This window comes from Nymphalis io, chromosome 30 (genome assembly GCF_905147045.1).
Source record: "Nymphalis io chromosome 30, ilAglIoxx1.1, whole genome shotgun sequence".
Classification (NCBI taxonomy): Eukaryota; Metazoa; Arthropoda; class Insecta; order Lepidoptera; family Nymphalidae; genus Nymphalis; species Nymphalis io.
In genome coordinates, this window is record NC_065917.1 from 6,990,120 (window position 1) to 7,009,266 (window position 19,147).

At 35.1% G+C, this 19,147-nt stretch overlaps 1 protein-coding gene across 4 annotated transcripts in view; it reads left to right on the forward strand.

Annotated features, from left to right (window-relative positions):
- Nucleotides 1–959: 959 nt before the first annotated feature.
- Nucleotides 960–19,147, forward strand: part of LOC126779931 (uncharacterized) — a 32,822-nt gene continuing 14,634 nt past the window's right edge. Inside the window, exons 1-2 of one of the 4 annotated variants that reach the window (XM_050504133.1) lie at nucleotides 960–1,243; nucleotides 14,746–15,354. In XM_050504133.1, coding sequence (XP_050360090.1) covers nucleotides 14,833–15,354 — 522 coding nt within the window. In that variant the 5' untranslated portion in view covers nucleotides 960–1,243; nucleotides 14,746–14,832. The remainder of the gene's footprint in view (nucleotides 1,244–14,745; nucleotides 15,355–19,147) is intronic. The other 3 variants (XM_050504134.1, XM_050504135.1, XM_050504136.1) reach the window with 3 other exon arrangements.

A 19,147-nucleotide genomic window follows, 5' to 3' on the forward strand; every position in this document is an offset into this window, starting at 1 on the left:
ACTTTTAATAATTCATGTATAGTATTATAAATAGAACTTGTTTTTGAACATCGATTACATTCATAATTAAACAAGACATGACATAAAGTTACATTTGTCAAATGTATGTTACAAATGACCGTTATAAATTGGCGAGTTTCCCATGAGTTCGAAAAACTTAGTTACACTCCGAATATAACGGCAAGGTGAGATGACATTTATAAATGTTGCTATCATAAAAACGCTACCCAATTTACGGTTAAAGTTTTTTATATTTTACATTGTTTTAATTATGCTTTTTAACGAAATATTAGTGGGCAATTTTATCTTAATAATTAAACAATAATATCGTGATAATTATTTCGTCGGTACTTTTAAAAGTACACGTGTTCATTCCTCTGTAAGTTAAGTCTGATGTTGACAGGAACTGTATAAAACGCTTTGAAGTCTGCAAACTATAGTTCTTTTTTTTCATGTTTTATTGTTTATGTCAATATATATAACATATATAATAAAATTGATTGCATAATGTTCATATAGACATAAATAACTAGCAGCCAGCGTGGAATTCAGTTTGTGTATTCGTAATGCCTATTTGAATTATGTGTATAAATTATTTAAATATTTATATATCAGTGGTCTGGGTTGCTTTTGGTACCTCGCAGTACCAAAAGCAGTACCAAGGAGGCAGTTATTTTAAAATTACAGCCGGACACTTCTGTTTTATTTATTTTTATAGATTTTTATCCTTAAAATAAATTTATAGAATTTATTATTACTTAAATATCACTTTTTTATTTTTGAAATTGTTAAAAACAATTTTGTCTACTTTACTACAAAGTACAAAAGAATTATTTTAAAAATTAATATGTTGTAAATAATGTAATAAGCAATAAAAGTGAAAAAAATAACTTGTAATGTGCAGTTTGAGAGGACTACCTGGCAACACTACGAAACTGCGCCATTCGGCATTCCGCGGCGCGCGACGTCTAGCGCAGTCGCCGTCTTAAACGTCATATAAAATATAAATAAACCCGCACATAACTGTCGATATCATCGTATAGTACATTAAATCAACTTTCTAATATTAATGTTCATCCTCTTTGGTGTGTCGTGTCGTGTTATCTGTGAGTGAAAAAGTTCGTATCGTGTTCCATATACGAACTCCTTGCTGCAACGACCTACTTGAGTGAATTAGTGACGTCACTGTGTTTATTTTTTTTTTTCGGATACCGAATTGTTTTTTGATTCCGTGATTAGAGAAGTAAGTTTAATTGCAATCGGTTTGTAATGAAATGTAAACGCAGTTCGACATTTCTTCTGCAAATTAAATTACGTTTCATTTTAATTAATTAAATTAAGAAATTTATTTATAAATGAGCCACAACTTTTTTATACGACTTTCTTACTTTTTTTTAAACAGGATCTATTAATTGGGTTTTATTTTATTGGTGAAAGTTCAATCGACGTTTCTCACGCGTTAATCTCAATATAATTTAACCTAAATGACATTAATTGTTCATTCTTGTACTGACACACTATTTTTGTCCTGAAATTATTTATATTTTAATTTATTTAACAATAAGGCTGATCGGTGCTTCTGCTTTTGCCAGGAGGCAATAATTAAAAAAAACGTATCGACCGGCCAATCAGTTATTTGTAACCAATATATAATTACAATTAGCAATTCGCCGTGGATTTTTTTTTTACGTTCTAAACGAAACGAATGACTTGGAATTTTTATTCCTAACTTTTCAAAATGTAAAATGTAATTTGGTTTTTCTATAAAAATGTTATGAATATGTCGAAATAGTTAAAAACATAGTAGTGTATAGGATTCTCTTATTATATTTGGTTAAAGTATATTATTTGAACGAAAGTACTCCAGAGGGCTATATATGAGTAGGGTCTATGCCAGATATACTCAAGGTGATTAATATGTAAACAGAGAACTAGATTTCGCCCACGGCTTTGCCCGCGTATGGTACTTTTTATAGTGGTAGGTCCTTACACTATCACTGTTAGCTATAAAAAGTAGCGTAATGTCCTTTCTTGCGGTTCAAGCTTGCTTCATACAAAATTTCTTTGAATTTGGTATGGTCATAAATGAGTAAAAATTTATTTTGATAATATTGACTAAAAATTTGTAGTTGCTTTTAATGTTTTAGTCACAGTGTTATAATATTAAATTATTAGAAAATAAAAAATAGGGCCCTTATTATCATCATTCTTACCAGCGGCTCACTAGCTTTCGTTAATAGCATGCTACTGTTATATTAAATGCTGGGTTTATTAAAATAGTTTTTGTGTTCGAAGTAGAACATATTATATTTTATTATATATTATTAACAAGTTGAACATGCTGATAAAAACTCACACTTTTCACATTTACTGGTGTTAGAACTTTATGCAAGCTCGTCTGGGTAGGTACCACCCACTCATCAGATATTCTACCAAAAAACAGCAATACTTGATATCGTTGTTCCGGTTTGAAGGGTGAGTGAGCCAGTGTAATTGCAGGCACAAGGGACAAAAAAACTTAGTTCCCAAGGTAGGTGGCGCATTGGCTATATAAGCGATGGTTGACATTTCTTATAATGCCAATGTCTAAGGGCGTTTGGTGACCACTTACCATCAGGTGGCCCATATGCTCGTCCGCCTTCCCATTCTACAAAAAAAAAAAAAACATAAATGGTCTAAATTTTAAGCGCATAAAACTGGTGCATAGCCACTTATACAAATATTACATACCAAAATCTTCACAGAAATGTGCTGCATCATCTGGTGTTAGATTTATTTATATTGGTTTAGTAATTTATTTCAATAAGGCATTACATGAAATCATCGTATGCGTTAGTATAGACTTATTAAAAGAATAGCTTTTAGAGATCATGTTCAATAAAGGATCAAGTTTTTGATTTAATTTTACAGTTAATCGCATAATACAATGCACAAGATATTATTAATTTTACATATATGTTAATAGTATATGTATATAGTGTTCTTTTATGTTTCAAAAGCACTTTATGTAATTGATTCTTCACGGCCGCGAGAGGTTGACTGCTGTAGATATGTTCTTCACAATGCGGTTTTCACAATTGTCGGAAGCGTTTCATTCAAATTGTTTGTTATGACTAAAAGCTGTTTTGTCATCTCAAATAATTATATTTTGATTTTAATTTAATTGTTATTTAGCATTTTGAGCTAAACCGAAGATTAGGTTTTAATGAGGGCAATTTATTGTACTCTTACATAATATGTGTTATTAAATAATTTTGCACTCTAAATCAGATGTATGTGATGAAACTCGACCATTCATAAATCCAACTCAAATTGGAGTCGTATTGTGGAATTATCTCTAATACCTCTGTTTAATGGGATGGGAGGCTCAACAGTGGGATATTGACAGACTTTTACTAAGTACTATGTTAATAAAAACATTTAGCAACATCAATCTTTCAAGTTTCATATAAGTTCAAATTAAGTTAATAAGTAATGAGTCATACACAGTATTGCGTTCAATTGTGTATATTGACATCAATGAATTGATGAGGGTGGGGTTCTGACCTGTTTGTTGGGACGTGGTCACATATTCCACTATATATATATATATAGTGGAACTGTAATGAGTATCTGTACATAATAAATTGTTTATGTAAAACAATCACTAGACGTTTTGAATTACAAAGCTCAAAATTTTGTAATGTTTGTGTGCGCTGTGTTTGTGTGAGTGTGCGTGCTTGTTTCTTAAAAGAAATATTGATATTTATTTATCTATAAACACTTGTCTAAAGTATATGATTTTTTTAATTTCTCTTGTGTGTGTGTGTTTAAACCATACCTCATAAAACGATTTTTAACATATCATCGAATTTTCTTCAATTTGGTTTTAATAAAAACCTATATAAATAGGCAAAGAGAGAACAGTTACTTTTGTACCGAACTGTCTGTTCGTCATTTGCTTTTGTTTGCTTGCAATTGACGATTTTGTAGTGTTACAATAAAAAAATTAGAAATTAGACCGGAATAATTAAATTTCGCATCGTGGTAATTCATATATATTTTTCTCGATGAAAAGTACGAAATAAGACAATACTTTTATGTACGAATTAATAAAAATATTAACCGTCCCTTATATCGTTAATACGGTGGTATTAACTTGCCCTAGGGGTTACTATACAATGTTTAATGTAAACATACGAAAACGTTAGGCTGTACACGTTATAATCCTTGGCACAGACGTGTAAAAAAATAGCGACTAGTAATATTATACGTCAGCTGTGGTTTGAGGCCGGTATTCTAGACTTGATGGTATTCTACGAAATAATTATTATTTTTACTGTCAGCGATTTCGTTCGTTGCGAGGCTTTATGGATATAAGATATTTTGAAATTTAGTTCGTTTCTATACGATTTCACTTCATTGCTCATCTGTGAAATGTTGACAACCGAGTTACGGTGATATACTTTTTTATGCTATACACTATTTTGTTGCGTGTATTCTTGTAATGTTATAATTATAATGGTCTATGTAGTATATGACTCTGAAATTTCACGACCGTTTTTTGCGGCGAGTTTCGAGTTTCTTCTGGATTAATCGAGGTTATTAATGAATTGTAAAATAAAAAAAAAATACAATTTTACAGTACAATACAAAATTAATATTATTTTTTATCGGATTCGTTTGCGATTTCGGATAGATTTTTATTTCGAATATCCTGTTACGGAGCTAGAGAAAATCTATGGTTCGTAGTGAAGGAGGTTATATATTTTATCTATACTAAAACTTAACTAACCCAATCAAAATCTTTTTTTCAACATAGAAGCATCACTTATTTATTGATTGTCAAATTCGCCAGGAGGCGATCGTTTCATTCCCAAGGTGTACTATTATCCATTATAATTTTGGTGTTTTTTTTTTTTTTCGAAGTGAGTAATTCTGTTGGCCTTATTGGCCTCTACAGCGTCACCGGGCGGGATGGGCGAGTTTAACTCAGCCGGATGTTGGGAGCCACACAGGGCTCAAGAGAGACGGGGTAAGGGTGCCTCCTGTGAGGCCGGACCTCGGCTTAGGACTCCGTTGAAATCGGGAGGCATTTTGGTGTATATGCTAGACTATGTTTATATGTATACCAAAGAGATCTTAGTAACTTTATTTATTTACTCTTTATATAATATCTGTGTAGTTAGGTCTTCAATATAAAAGTTTCATGTAGGGCCTTTAGTTATACATAAACCTCGCTCTTTATATAAGAGAATTATTCAATGTACACAGTACAGGCAAGGTTTCATTTTTGTTACGTACAGTTAGGTAATAGGACTATCGACCAGAAGTTCGTCTCAAGGTCCACGATGCAACATTACGTAAATACAGTTTTAGAACTTTTCGATAGCACAGTGAAACTACCGTATTCGAATAAGTAGGGTCAGTGAGCCACTTCGGTTACAGCACACGGTGTATCGTCATATTAAATTTCAAAGTCGCGTATTGATGGAATACGCCAAAAATATACCAAGCTCCAGGTCGAGTCGCTGATAAGTGATTGGGATTTTCTGTCGAAAAATTCTTAGTATTAGCCCGGAGCCCGGAAGTTAGAGTATGTATCCTATGCCTGGAATGCACGTAAAGAAACGTCTTTACCAGGATCCACATGTCACCCAACACACCTGATGGTAAGTGGTCACCAATGCCCGTAGACATTGGCATTGTAAGAAATGTTAACCATCGCTTACATCGCCATTTTGCCACCAACCTTGGGAACTAAGATGTTATGTCCCTTGTGCCTTTAATTACACTGGCTCATCCTTCAAACTGGAAGACAACAATACCAAGTACTGCTGCTTTGCGGTAGAATATCTAAAGAGTAGGTGATACCTATCCAGACGAGCTTGAATTGTTCAATAAAAAAAACAGAGTGATTTCATGTAGCTGTTTTGCCTATCTGCCTTCGTACTATAAATAAATATGTGGCGGACGCGGTAGATATGAAATATTGCAATTAATAATTATTATAAATTTATATATACATATATAACAGTTAATTAAATAAATATATTTATCCTTTTATTATAATGATACATAGCAACAAAGTGTACATTTTATTTTTTTAAATGGTAATACTTAAAATTCGTCAATTCACAGAGGAAAAAAAGTCACTAAACCGTTTTGCCTGTGCCTATTTATATACAAATCGGCGTTTCATTATGGATACCACATTATGTAAATAAAGACAATAGGTAAACCCATCATCTATACCAATATTATAAAGAGTTAAAGTTTGTGAGGTTGTAGGGGTGGTAATCCCTGGATCTACTGAACCGATTTTGAAAATTATTTTACCGATAGAAAGCCACATCAGTTGTGAGTGTCATAGGCTATATTAACCCGATAAATGAAAAGTCTTTCGTGGTGGTGGATTTTCAAAGTAAGTCGAAGAAAAATCGAAGCGTTCAGCCAATCGATCACAAGTAAAAATGATTACCGCCCAACGAAGTTGGCACGGGTCAGCTAGTATGTTGTAATTCAAACGTTAATTAAATTAACGGCGATCCTTCGATGACGTCAAACCCAAGATGGATGACCGTTTGACGTTACGCCAGAGTGACATAACAACAAAAAGTCAGCTATCACTCTCGTCTCAAATTCAATAGTCTGAATCGATGACGGCGCCACAGTCTCGCCCATATATATTTACCGTAACCGTAACAGCCTGTGAATGTCCCACTGCTGGGCTAAAGGCCTCCTCTCCTCTTTTTGAGGAGAAGGTTTGGAGCTTATTCCACCACGCTGCTCCAATGCGGGTTGGTAGAATTCACATGTGGCAGAATTTCAGTGAAATTAGACACATGCAGGTTTCCTCACGATGTTTTCCTTCACCGTAAAGCACGAGATGAATTATAATCACAAATTAAGCACATGAAAATTCAGTGGTGCTTGCCCGGGTTTGAACCCACGATCATCGACTAATATATTTGCAATTAAGTATCCTTTAGTTCAGCGTTTAACGCAATTTCCGACCCATATACGCTCAAACAAATACTAATAACTAGACCCGTTGAGGTCGAGACTATCAAGGGCACTGAAGATTCAATTAAGTGTTGGAGCTGTCCGCCATTAATGTTTGTTTGATTTTGTTTGTTACTCTTTCAAGTCTTAACTACTAAACCGTCTAATGAAATATCTTGAAATTTATAATAATAATATCCTCCAGACCGATTTCGGCGACGGCGACCAATCTCAAGAGATATTAGCCAACTGCGCAGGACATATGTGTTCACAAGTGTGTGTGTTGTGTGTGGACACAAGTGTATTCGCAAATACAGGTGCAGTTTCTATTCCCGAATTCTCATAATCCAATGGGGTGGCAATCCGATATGACCGGAAAGAGTTTAGGCGCAGGACCATCGGCTTCACGTTCTTTTCGAGGCACGACAGTGTACACACTTCCAACTTCTAAACTCCGGGCTGCTACTGAGAATTTTCGATGGAAAAACCCATTAACTTTTTTTGGCCCGACCTGGGATTTGAATCCAAGACCTCCGAGTCTGCTTTATACATAAATTCAAAGGAATTGATAATAGTATTCCACAAACAGCTCTGATTTATCTCTCCTTTTTTACCTATTACCCCTATTAAAAATAATCTTTAACTACTTTGCATTGAGGTCCTTTTGTCTTTGATCCAGATTTAATTTCTTAACAATAGCATTTCTTAGAATTTCCTACCTGGTTTCTTTGTTATCTAATTTTCTCCTGAGTTTATGATTGTTACTGTACTTTTTATGTACCGATGGATAGCTAAGGAAACGCAGATGTATTTAAAATGATCCGCACGATAAGAGCCATAGTGATTTTTACAAAAAAATTACGAGTAGCTTAAAGAATCAAAATTAAAAATCGAAAAGTTGTACAGTTTTGGATCTGTAATTTAAAAATGCTTGAAGATTGTTTTTGTTTTATAACTGGTTATTATTAACTAGGATGTACCCTAGCAAGAAATACAAAAAAAAATAGGGAAAATACGTTGATTTTTTTTTTATTGAATTTTAGAATCTTAAACATCCTTTAAATAAAAAAAATATTAAAAAATTAATAACTCGAAAACGATACACTTTTGCATAAGCATTTTGGGGGTCATTTGATAGTTATTGTCCTGAACTATAACCCTTTAAAAGGATCGTGACATATTACCCTGTAATCCTGTATGTAGGACAACGAGGCAGTCAAAACTATACTAATATTATGAAGCTGAAGAGTTTGTTTGGTCGAAGGAGCTAATATCAGGAAATTAAAAAAATATTGTAGTGTTAGGTAGCCCATTTATCGAGGAAAGCTATAGGCAATATAACATCCCGCTTTAACCAATAGGAGCGAACCATCAATTAAACTAAACAAAATATTTTATATATTGAAATACTATGTCTGCTTTTAGTGATTTTTTTAAGTTATACGCAGGCGAAAACGCGAGCACAGCTAGTACTTCATATATATAACAGTAACAGCCTGTTAATGTCCCACTGCTGGGCTAAGGCCTCCTCTCCCTTTTGAGGAGAAGGTTTGGAGCTTATTCCACCACGCTGCTCCAATGCGGGTTGGTAGAATACACATGTGGCATAATTTCAATGAAATTAGACACATGCAGGTTTCCTCACGATGTTTTCCTTCACCGTCAAGCACGAGATGAATTATAATCACAAATTAATTAATTAAAGGGTGGTCCAATTCTACACAGTAAGCCAAGTACATCGAGGGGCTGGTCGAAATCCTCGACACCTTGTAACTGCCAACACTATCTCAAACTGTATGTGTTCGTATTTAACCATATATATAAAAGACTCCAAAATAAATAAATACGCTTTCACGGCTAAACCACTGAAGAAATTTTGATTAAATGAAGCAAGATTGAACCTTCAAGGACGGACATAGACTGTTTTTACCTAATGCGATTATGAGTACTTCCGTAAGCCGAACATATAAGCTTATATCTTGTACATGGCGGTATATAGGTCAAGAGAACGACCAAGTATTTGCCAAATAAAAGCTATAAATGTGCATTTTAGAACAACTTGGCACTAATCCCCGGGTCTCAATTATGTAGGCTAGATGAATCTGCGAATTCTGCCTGGGTCGACTGTTTGACTCGTGTGCGCATTGTGTGGGCTAAGTTCAAAACTTTGGAATTATTTCGACGCATTGTTTTTACTGCGAGGTCGAGACAGGATAGAATTTGGACTCGCGGTAGCACGCGAAAGCGATCCCGTGGCGCTCCACGTTAAGACGGAAAGGGTACCGCTGGTTTTTTAGTGGGTATTCCGATGTTCGGGGCGCACTCGACGCTTGGACATCGGCGAGCCCCACATACACCCCACTGCCCGTGGGGGATAAGCGTAATGCGCTTTTCCAGCGTTCAAAAAAAGATTTTGGAATTTGGACCAGTGTAAACTAAAGTGAGAAATCCTTTTTTTCGTATTCAAGTGGGCTTGGTGCAGTCCCGTTAGGGTAGGTATCATCCACTAATTACATATTCTACCACCAAACAGTATTTTTGTGTTCCCGTTTGAAGTGTGAGTGAGCCAGTGTAACTAAAAATAAAAGGGGTGTCAAATTTTAGTCGACAAGGCTGGTGATGCATTGACGATGTAACATTGCGGATGATGATGAATAATAAATAAAAATAACGCTACCTCTTATAACTTGGATCAAAGCTACTGCATGCAGTTGTGTAGTGTGGTCCTTAACAGAGCTATGAACTGTGTTTCTGGCATTAGTTTTTACGCTTCTAAAGTTGAGGATATTTCACGCGGAAGGTATTTTTTTTTTATTAGCTGATAAACGGCTACTTATTTTACCGCCAAACAGTTATATTTAGTATTGTTGTGTTCCGGTTGGAATGCGAGTTAGTGTAACTTCAAGCACAAGGAAAATAACTCTTCGTTCTCAAGGTTGGTGGTGATGCAAGGAATAGTTAACATTTCTTACGTCGCCAGTGTCTATGAGCAGTGGTGACTGCTTAGTAGCAGGTGACCCGTTTGCTCGTATGCCTACCTATTTCATAAAAAAATATAACACTACAATAACCTTCCCGAGGTATATTCGTTTCTATAATAAGATTCCACAGTTATTATTAACTTGGCCTATTAATCATTGGTATCATGGTAAATAAATCATTGGTAAATAAGACTAATAGGCTCGATAAAAAACTATACAAGTATCGTAAATACTTTTGTGTTTTTTTTTTCTCCAGTATTACGCAAAAGCTACTTATTATTGGTGTGAAATTTTCATATGACGTCATGTTCATGACGTTGATCACTTACCATTGGGTTTTTTCTCGGCTTATCTCCTAAAATAAATAAAAGATGGTTTATCTTTTATTGTGAATGGTATATTTGTTTGTCTGTTTATCCATTAATTTAAATTTCGAAGCATTTGTTTGCCACTAATTAGGGTCATTTTTTTTTTACAGATACGAAAATGAAGTTCTCACGTTCTCGAACGGTGGATTTTATTTTATAAACAGTGCGAGAGTGCGACCTTCACTCGGCTCTAATAATTAATTTGTTCTTTTTTTTAATTGCGTTTTTGCCAGAAAAAACAGCTATATAGATAAACTTATCTAAATACAAAATTTGAACCAAATCGCCCTTTCGAAGGTATCTACTAAATATAATTTGAAAATGACTGCCTGTCATATCTCGCACAGCTTAAACTGGGTTTAATAGAATTTGGCAATGAAATTCCTTATGGAAAATTGTCATTTGTCATGTTAGAAATACGAAAATCGGTATTTACACTTATGTTAAAGAGTTAAAGACTTGTAGCTTTTCTGAAACCTCATCATCACCTAAGAGGATGGAAGTTTGTATGGAAGTCATTTTTGAAAGATTAAAAACAATAATCGATGTTTTGGGTTCTGCATATGAGTTAAAGACCGTGGGTAAAATTGGGAATGAGGATATGAATACAGGTTCGCCTTTTTTTTTCAGAATATCTAGACGGAAAAATTCCGGTATTTTTCTCTCTCAGTCTCTGCTTACTCGAGGCTTAAACCTAGAGCATCGAATTCGGTGGTCTTAAAAAATAGTCCCAGTATAATGAATATATGTCTGACAAAAATGCGTGGATTGAATGATCGCTGGAGCTCGTGCTTAGTTCCTACTAAGTGTGTGTAGCGTAACAGCCTGTGAATGTCCCACTGCTGGGCTAAACGACTCCTCTTCCTTTTTCGAGGAGAAGTTTTGGAGCTTAAGCCGAGATGGTCCAGTGGTAAGAACGCGTGAATCTTAAACGATGATCGTGGGTTCAAATCCGAGCAAGCACCACTGAATTTTCATGTGCTTAATTTGTGATTATAATTCATCTCGTGCTTTACGGTGAGAGAAAACATCGTGAGGAAACCTGCATGAGTCTAATTTCACTGAAATTCTTCCACATGTGTATTCCACCAACCCGCACTGGTGCAGCGTGGTGGAATAAGCTCCAAACCTTCTACTAAGTGTATTTAATTGATACAAATTAGTATTTTTGTAAAAAAAAGAGTATTTAATGAGTTTCTTGCCGGTTCTTCTCGGTAGAATCCACATTCCGAACCGGTAGCGCTTGACGATTCATAAGTATTTCTAAAAGTATATTTGAATAAAAAATATTTTGATTTTGATAATAGACCTGGATGAAAAGGATCCGCGTAAGAAACCGCTCTCGCTTATAACTTAAGCTTCGTTTACCTGCATTAATATATGTATGTTTGGTGTTCGTTAAACGTTTTGTGAAGCTTTGAAAAGCACTACATGTGTGCGGTTGGAGCGATGAAAGCAAAGCTTTCGAGTTGTTTTAGGATTCCGCATTCGAGTAACCCTCGTGACGTCACAGTTTGACGTCTAGAATTTTCTAAAGAACGAACGGTTTCGGAGTTCGGGACACACGGTCGATTGGCAGGGATTTTTACGATTTTTTTCTTATATATATGTGACTTTTTTGTATTTGTTAGTTCCGATTTTAAGTTACTCGGAGTTCGTTGTGTTTTTTTTTAATATGTGTTGTGTTTGTCAATTCCTTTACGCGTTCGACCGCAAAAATAAGAGTAGCAGTAACTTTGTCTGTTTGTAATGCTTTCACGACTAAAACACTGTGGCCGATTTTGATGACATTTGGTATGAAGCAAGCTTGGACATAAGTCATTCTTATACCCCCTCCATATTATAACACGCGGGCTAAAACTGGTATTTTGTATTTCATTTACCATTTAAATATTTATAGTATTATGTTTGAAAGATAAAATACAATCTTATTTACTTTTAAGCGAAGCAAAAATAACAGTACATAACAGTTAGTACAGATCGTTCTGGTTAGAAATATGTATGTGTCATAATGAATACAAGTCCACTTCGTACGAGTGTGGTCGACAGTCAGCCCGCGGGTGGCTAATTGGTCGTAATTACGACGTCGCATATATACCTTTTCGTTTGGGACACGTGCCTTAATAGGAAAAAGAACAGGCGACCCAAAAACAATTATCATATCCATACGAATGTTATAAATGCGAAAGTAACTCTGTTTGTATGTTGCGCTGTAACTGCTAAACCAGTGAACTGATTTCGATGGAACTTGGTATTAAGCAAGCTTGAATTTCAAGATTGAATATAGGATTTTTACCTAATAAGTACTAGTAAAATGTAATTAATGTTATAACTATATATTATAAAGTAGTCTCCCATCGCGTTTCTCTCTCTGTCTGTTTGTACGCGATAAACTCGAAAACTACCGAATGGATTTTCATTCGGTTTTCACCAGTGGACGGATTGATTCATGACGAAGGTTTTGGTGTAGAATTCGTTACGGTTTTGTGCAAATTGGTTGAAATTTAATGATTGATGTTGAAGATGTCAGAAAAAGCCATGCCGATTTTGAGTTTTATTTAAACCAATAGGATTATATGTGTTGCGATATAAACGTTATATGTGTATTTTTTTTATATAGAATAGGAAGGCGGACGAGCATATGGGCCAACTGATGGTAAGTGGTCACCAAACGCCCTTAGACGTTGGCATTGTAAGAAATGTCAAACATTGCCAATGCGCCACCAACCTTGGGAACTAAGATTTTATGTCCCGTGTGCCTGTAATTACACTGGCTCACTCACCCTTCAAACCGGAACACAACAATAACAAGTACTGCTGTTTTGCGGCGGAATATCTGATGAGTGGGTGGTACCTACCCAGACGAGCTTGCACAAAGCTCTACCACCAGTAAACATAGTATAAGTTAATATATAAATCAAGAGACAAAGACAAAACAGCACCTTCGCCTCTTCTGTTTGTTATTGTTTGGTGGCTATTGAAGGGCTTTAATGTTAACAATAAAATGAAATGCAATTACGAGTAGAAAAAAAATCGTAGCATGCAGATCCATAAATGTTTTACTGAATTAGACATGTTTAATCTGAAGAAACCGTATGTGGTGAATGAAAATCAGCCACGTATACCACCTCGCATTGGAACAGCCTGGTGGTGTAAGCTCCAAACCTTCTCAAAAAGGAGGAAAGGTATTAGCCCATTTGTGGGGCATTTGCGTGCTGTTACTTTACTTATTTATAAATATATAAAAATTAACGGCAAAAAGTGTTTTTAAATACTAAAATATACCGAAATTCTTGCCCATGCCGAGCCAATCCTGGTTGTGGAATCAATTCCAGCTTAACACAGAAATGCATTGTCATCGGAACTGAACCGAGGTATTAAATTTCAACTACATAGGATACGTGGAAGTTGTTCTAATTTGTTTACAACATTTGACCTTAAAACATAACATTGCAAGTTAAATTAAGTTAAATGTGCTCTTCAGTTGACATCTGTTCTAGCCACTGAGCCATCACGGCTCTCTCTCTAAACATAGTTAAGCATTACGTGTTTATGCATTAATCGCACCATTATATGCAGTCTGGCGAAGTTGAGAGGGTTGAGAAGGAACGTTTAAAAGGGTGGCGCTATTATAAAGCGCTGTACTCGCGCTGGATGCGTGAAATCGTAACTCAATCTAACGGTGCTTTGTGTGTTGAGCTTTTACACGTATTCCTTAATTTATTTACTGTTGACCCGAGATGGTACAGTGGTATATTGATCTTAATCGTTGACAGTAACTTCGAACCCAGGGTTTGTGTTTATAATTCATCTCGTTCTCGGTGAAGGAAACGGCTTGAGGAGCATGTGGTGGCACGGCTTTATTCCCGCGTGAGATGGAAGGAATGTGATCTGGTGAACTGGCTTTTTCTGTATCCCGGACCACGTATATAAAAAATAATAATCGGTTGAATACTTAAGACAAACTCAGCTTCCCATTTATATCTTAATAATAATTCTGTACGTGTTTTTCCCCTATCTGCTCCTAAACGGCTTGCCCGATTTGGACGAAATTTTGTGTGTATATTTAATGGGAGCCTGGATGGTTTGAAAACACTAAACCATACCTACCATCTGAACCCCATCGTACACGGTTGAATCTAGTTTTATATATAATATGAAGGTTCCGTATAAATAAATCCGAATTTAACATAAAAAAACTACACTACGTTTCATTCATGGCTTTTAATTTAATTTACAAACCGATTGCATATAAAAACTTATTGGCGTTACTAAAAATTTCCTTTAGGGGTGTTTTGTTAAACGATGCTGTCTTCTTTTGCCAATATCAAATTAATGATGTTAGAAAGAGATAACTATATGTTTGACTAAACGCCCGCATTATGTTTACCATATTTTTTTAAATTTTAAAGTAGATATCAAAGAAACATATATATAAATATGTGACAATGTATTTATCTGTTAATAAATAATTAAAATGTAGTGCAAAAATACATAAAATGGCCGGAACTCGCACTTTAAATGTCGAGCCACCACGCTCGACTGCGTATTACTACGCCGACCTTGAGAAAATCAAACGGCAAAATGGCGCCCAGGAACAAGATGGCTGCCCACCAGACAAAGACGATCAGCACTTAAATGAACTTAGCGAGTATGCTGAGACTAATGAAGTTATCAACGATGGTGCCACTAAAGATGTACCACCGCTACGTGATAGGTGGTCGCCGGAGTACACTACACCAGAGAATGGCGTGAAAGTTGGGGAGACTTACTCTACTGCTGGAACCTTCCCTATGCCGGAACCAAAGGAGAAAGAGCCTCTGCTAGCTGAATTGGAAATTGTTGGACGCGTGCCGCTCACTCAGTTAGACACAGCAACGGGAGTCAGGAGGAGTCGGAGCTGGTATCTGTGCTGTCCAAATGTGGGCGATGAAGAGATATCCCGAGAGTCGTCCTGGAGGTATTCCAGCTTGCGGCCGGTGACTGCTCCCCCAGTTCCAGGACAGAATGGCTTTCATACGGTAAGATATTGTGGTGATGGTTGAATTTCTGATGGGCATCGTTTTGGGCACATGGCTAACTCAACACGCGTAACTATTTAACTAAACTTAAGAGTCTTATTGCCTCCTCTGGTGTCGGGAGAGCTGATTCATTTTGCACCTAGAGGATTCTTGTCGCCATTTAACGAAATCATCATTTCTACAGAAGTTTATTAACTTATAAAAATAAATACAAAAATAACAATACGAGTTATTTCTATGTGTAATGTCAAATTAACAAATGTCAATATTGACAACTAATAATGCCTGTGTGTTACCAGTACGAAAAATACTTCTCAAATTAGTAAATGTGCACATATGTAGTCTTATCTAACACCAACCCAGCTCGGAAAAATAATGCTTAACTATGGAGTACAGTTTTATAATAAATTGCCGTGAGCTCGTTTAATGTATTTAAGATATCATCGGAACATATTGAAAACTACCCACTTTAAAATAAAGTACATGAAATTAGTAAGTTTATTTATTTATTTTATAGGAAGCCAACACAATGTACAATGTTTTTACATGTCTGTCCCAGAAAATAACAATTCCACTTATTAACACTATACATCGCAATTATAGGCTAACTCATCATGCAATTTAATAATAGTAAGTGGTAATACCTTACGATCACCTAATTTTTTTGTTTCCATGTAAGTGACATTATAACTGCCCTAACACGAGCAGCTCCCCCCCCTCACCCCTTACACGCGGGTAAAGCAGCACGCGAAAACTGGTAAAATATAAAGCTAATGGGATGTTTATTTACTGAGTGGATCCGCCGAGAAGCTTAGTAGTTTCTCTTTTCCGCCAATTATATTACAAAAGCACGGTAATTGATTAGAACTTTTATATATCCTTCATAAAATATAAACAAATGTTTTGCGCTTTTTTACCTTAATATAAATAATTGTTCTAAATGTCTTTATGTCACTGAACTCTTAAACTTTTGGTGTAGTAGTGTGTAGTGTCTTAAGTTTTGGTGAAGTTTTTGTGTGCGTGTGAAAAAAAAGCCGAGATGGCCCAGTGGTAAGAACGCGTGAATCTTAACCGATGATCGTGGGTTCAAACCCGGGCAAGCACCTCTGAATTTACATGTGCTTAATTTGTTATTATAATTCATCTCTTGCTTGACGGTGAAGGAAAACATCGTGAGGATACCTGCATGTGTCGAATTTCACTGAATTTCTGCCACTTGTGTATTGTAAGGACGGGACTAGGTAAATAAAGTAGATGTTTAAGGTTTGAAGATAAATTTATTACTGCTCCTCAATACCATGTGTCAGCTGCTTATATACTACACTACATGCCCTACCAAACAAAAAAAAATGTTGGATACATTAACATTTTTTTTATCAAAATACAATATGAAAAAGTAAAATAAAATTGAATATAATAATAATTAAACAAAATAAAACAAATATGTAAACAAAGGTATAATAATGCAGTGCTGAAATTTAATATCAAATATCATAATAGGTACAGTCATAATCACAAGTCTTAATAAACAATATGTTTAATGATCATTCAACATAAAGTCTTGTCCTATTTTTATGAACAGTTTTTTCTTTACCATTGACTAAAATTACAACATTCGGTGATAAATCTTTAACAACTGTATATGGACCTAAATATAATGGATCAAGTTTGCTAATATTTTCATTTTTAACCAATACTAAGTCTCCTTGTTTATACTCCACTGGGTTTATACTTCTATCATATTTTATTTTTCTTAAAGTTTTACAATTTATGAGGTTTGTTTTAGCATCATTTTGTGACTTTTGTAACCGGTATTTTAGTTCTATTGCATAATCATCAAAATTGTAAATTGGATCTATTGTCGACCTAAGATTACTTGGTAAGTTACATTGTTTGCCAAACACTAATTCGTATGGAGTAAATTTTGTACTCGAGTGTACAGAAGTGTTATACGAAAAACACCAGTAAGGAATCCATGAACTCCATTCCTGACTATGACTGTTAACTTGCATTCTTAAATAAAATGTTAAATGTTTATGACTATTTTCAAGTGATCCTAAGGTCTGATGGTGGAAGGCTGTAGACTGTAATTGACTTATATTTAAAATTTTACAAACCTCTTCCATTGTAGAATTTATAAATTCAGTTCCTCTATCGGTCACGATCTGCCGAGGGATGCCATATCTAAGTATAAAATTATTTACTAGAGTTGTAGCTACTGTGCGCGCATCCTTACCTGCTATCGGATATGCCTCGACATATTTGGTGAGGTCGCATTGGAGCGTTAAAATGTAATTATAATTATTATCTCTTGTCAATGGACCTACCAAATCTAAATAAATCTTATCAAAAGCTGAATTTCCACAGTCCGTTATGGTCATAGGTTCTTTTATGGTATTTAAATATTTATAACGTTGACATTTACTACATTTTTTTACAAAAAGCTTAACATCATGCTCTAATCCTGGCCAAAAATATTTTTTACGAATGTTATTTAACATACGTCTTATTCCTGCGTGTCCGCTAGTGGGCAGGATATGATAATCGTTTAATATAACTCTTTTCGTATCGTCGTCTATAATTTTTGTAACTCCTTTAATTACGCATAAACGGGGTCCGGACCACTTACGCATTTTAGTAATAACCTGAGCTAGCTCTTTAATTATTTGAAAATTATTCTCATCTTTTATTACATATAACGTATTTATTTTTAAATCGATACAAAATGATTCCATTTCCCTCACAGAGACAGCTCGTGTACACTGGGATTGGGTAAACAGTTTCACAAAAATTGTACGATTTGACGACGAGTATGCATAATCACCACGCTCTAATGATACGCATTTTTTAAACTTTCTCCATTCTTCTTCATTCACAAATACCAACTCCGTGTAATACTTCGGTAGTTTTAACATCTCTACAACTCTTGGGTGATCAGTCCAATCGTCAGAAGAAATATTAGAAACCGAAGTAGAATTACAAGGTTTTTCATCAAGCTTCTTCTTTTGTGCCCTTGTAAGTACTGACAAAATATGATCATTCATCGCCTTTAATTCTTCACTACTAATTTCTATGCGTGACAATGCATCTGCAGCTACATTATCACACCCTTTCACATAAGTAACCTTAAAATCATACTCTTCAAGTATTAGCCGAAATTTTAACAATCTACTGGAAGGATCTGTCATATTGTATAAAAATATTAAGGGTCTATGATCTGTTTCTATAATGAACTTTCGTCCATAGAGATACGGTCTAAAATATTTAACAGACCAAACAATCGCTAAAAGCTCTTTCTCAATCGTTGGATACCTACGTTCAGCTTTATTTAAACTACGACTGGCGTAAGCTATTGGTCTACGATCAGCATTACATAAAATCGCACCTATTGCATACCCTGAGGCGTCTGTCTGTAGTATAAATGTGTTATTATAATCGAAAATAGGATATTGTAATATTGGAGGGCTCATTAACATTTCTTTTAAAGTACTAAATGATTTTTGACAGTTTTTATTCCAATTAAATATTACATTTTTACGACATAAATCATTTAATGGAATACAGATTTGGGCGAAATTCGGAATAAACTTTCGATAATAGTTCGCAAAGGCTACAAATCGTTTGAGCTCGTCTACGTTTTTAGGAACCGGATAATTAATTAACGCCTTAATTTTTTCTGGATCTGGTTTAATGCCGTCCGCTGATACCACGTGTCCGAGGTATAAAATTTCTTTTCGAAGAAAATCGCACTTATCAGGATTTAATTTTAAATTAACTTTTCTAAGCCTTGTTA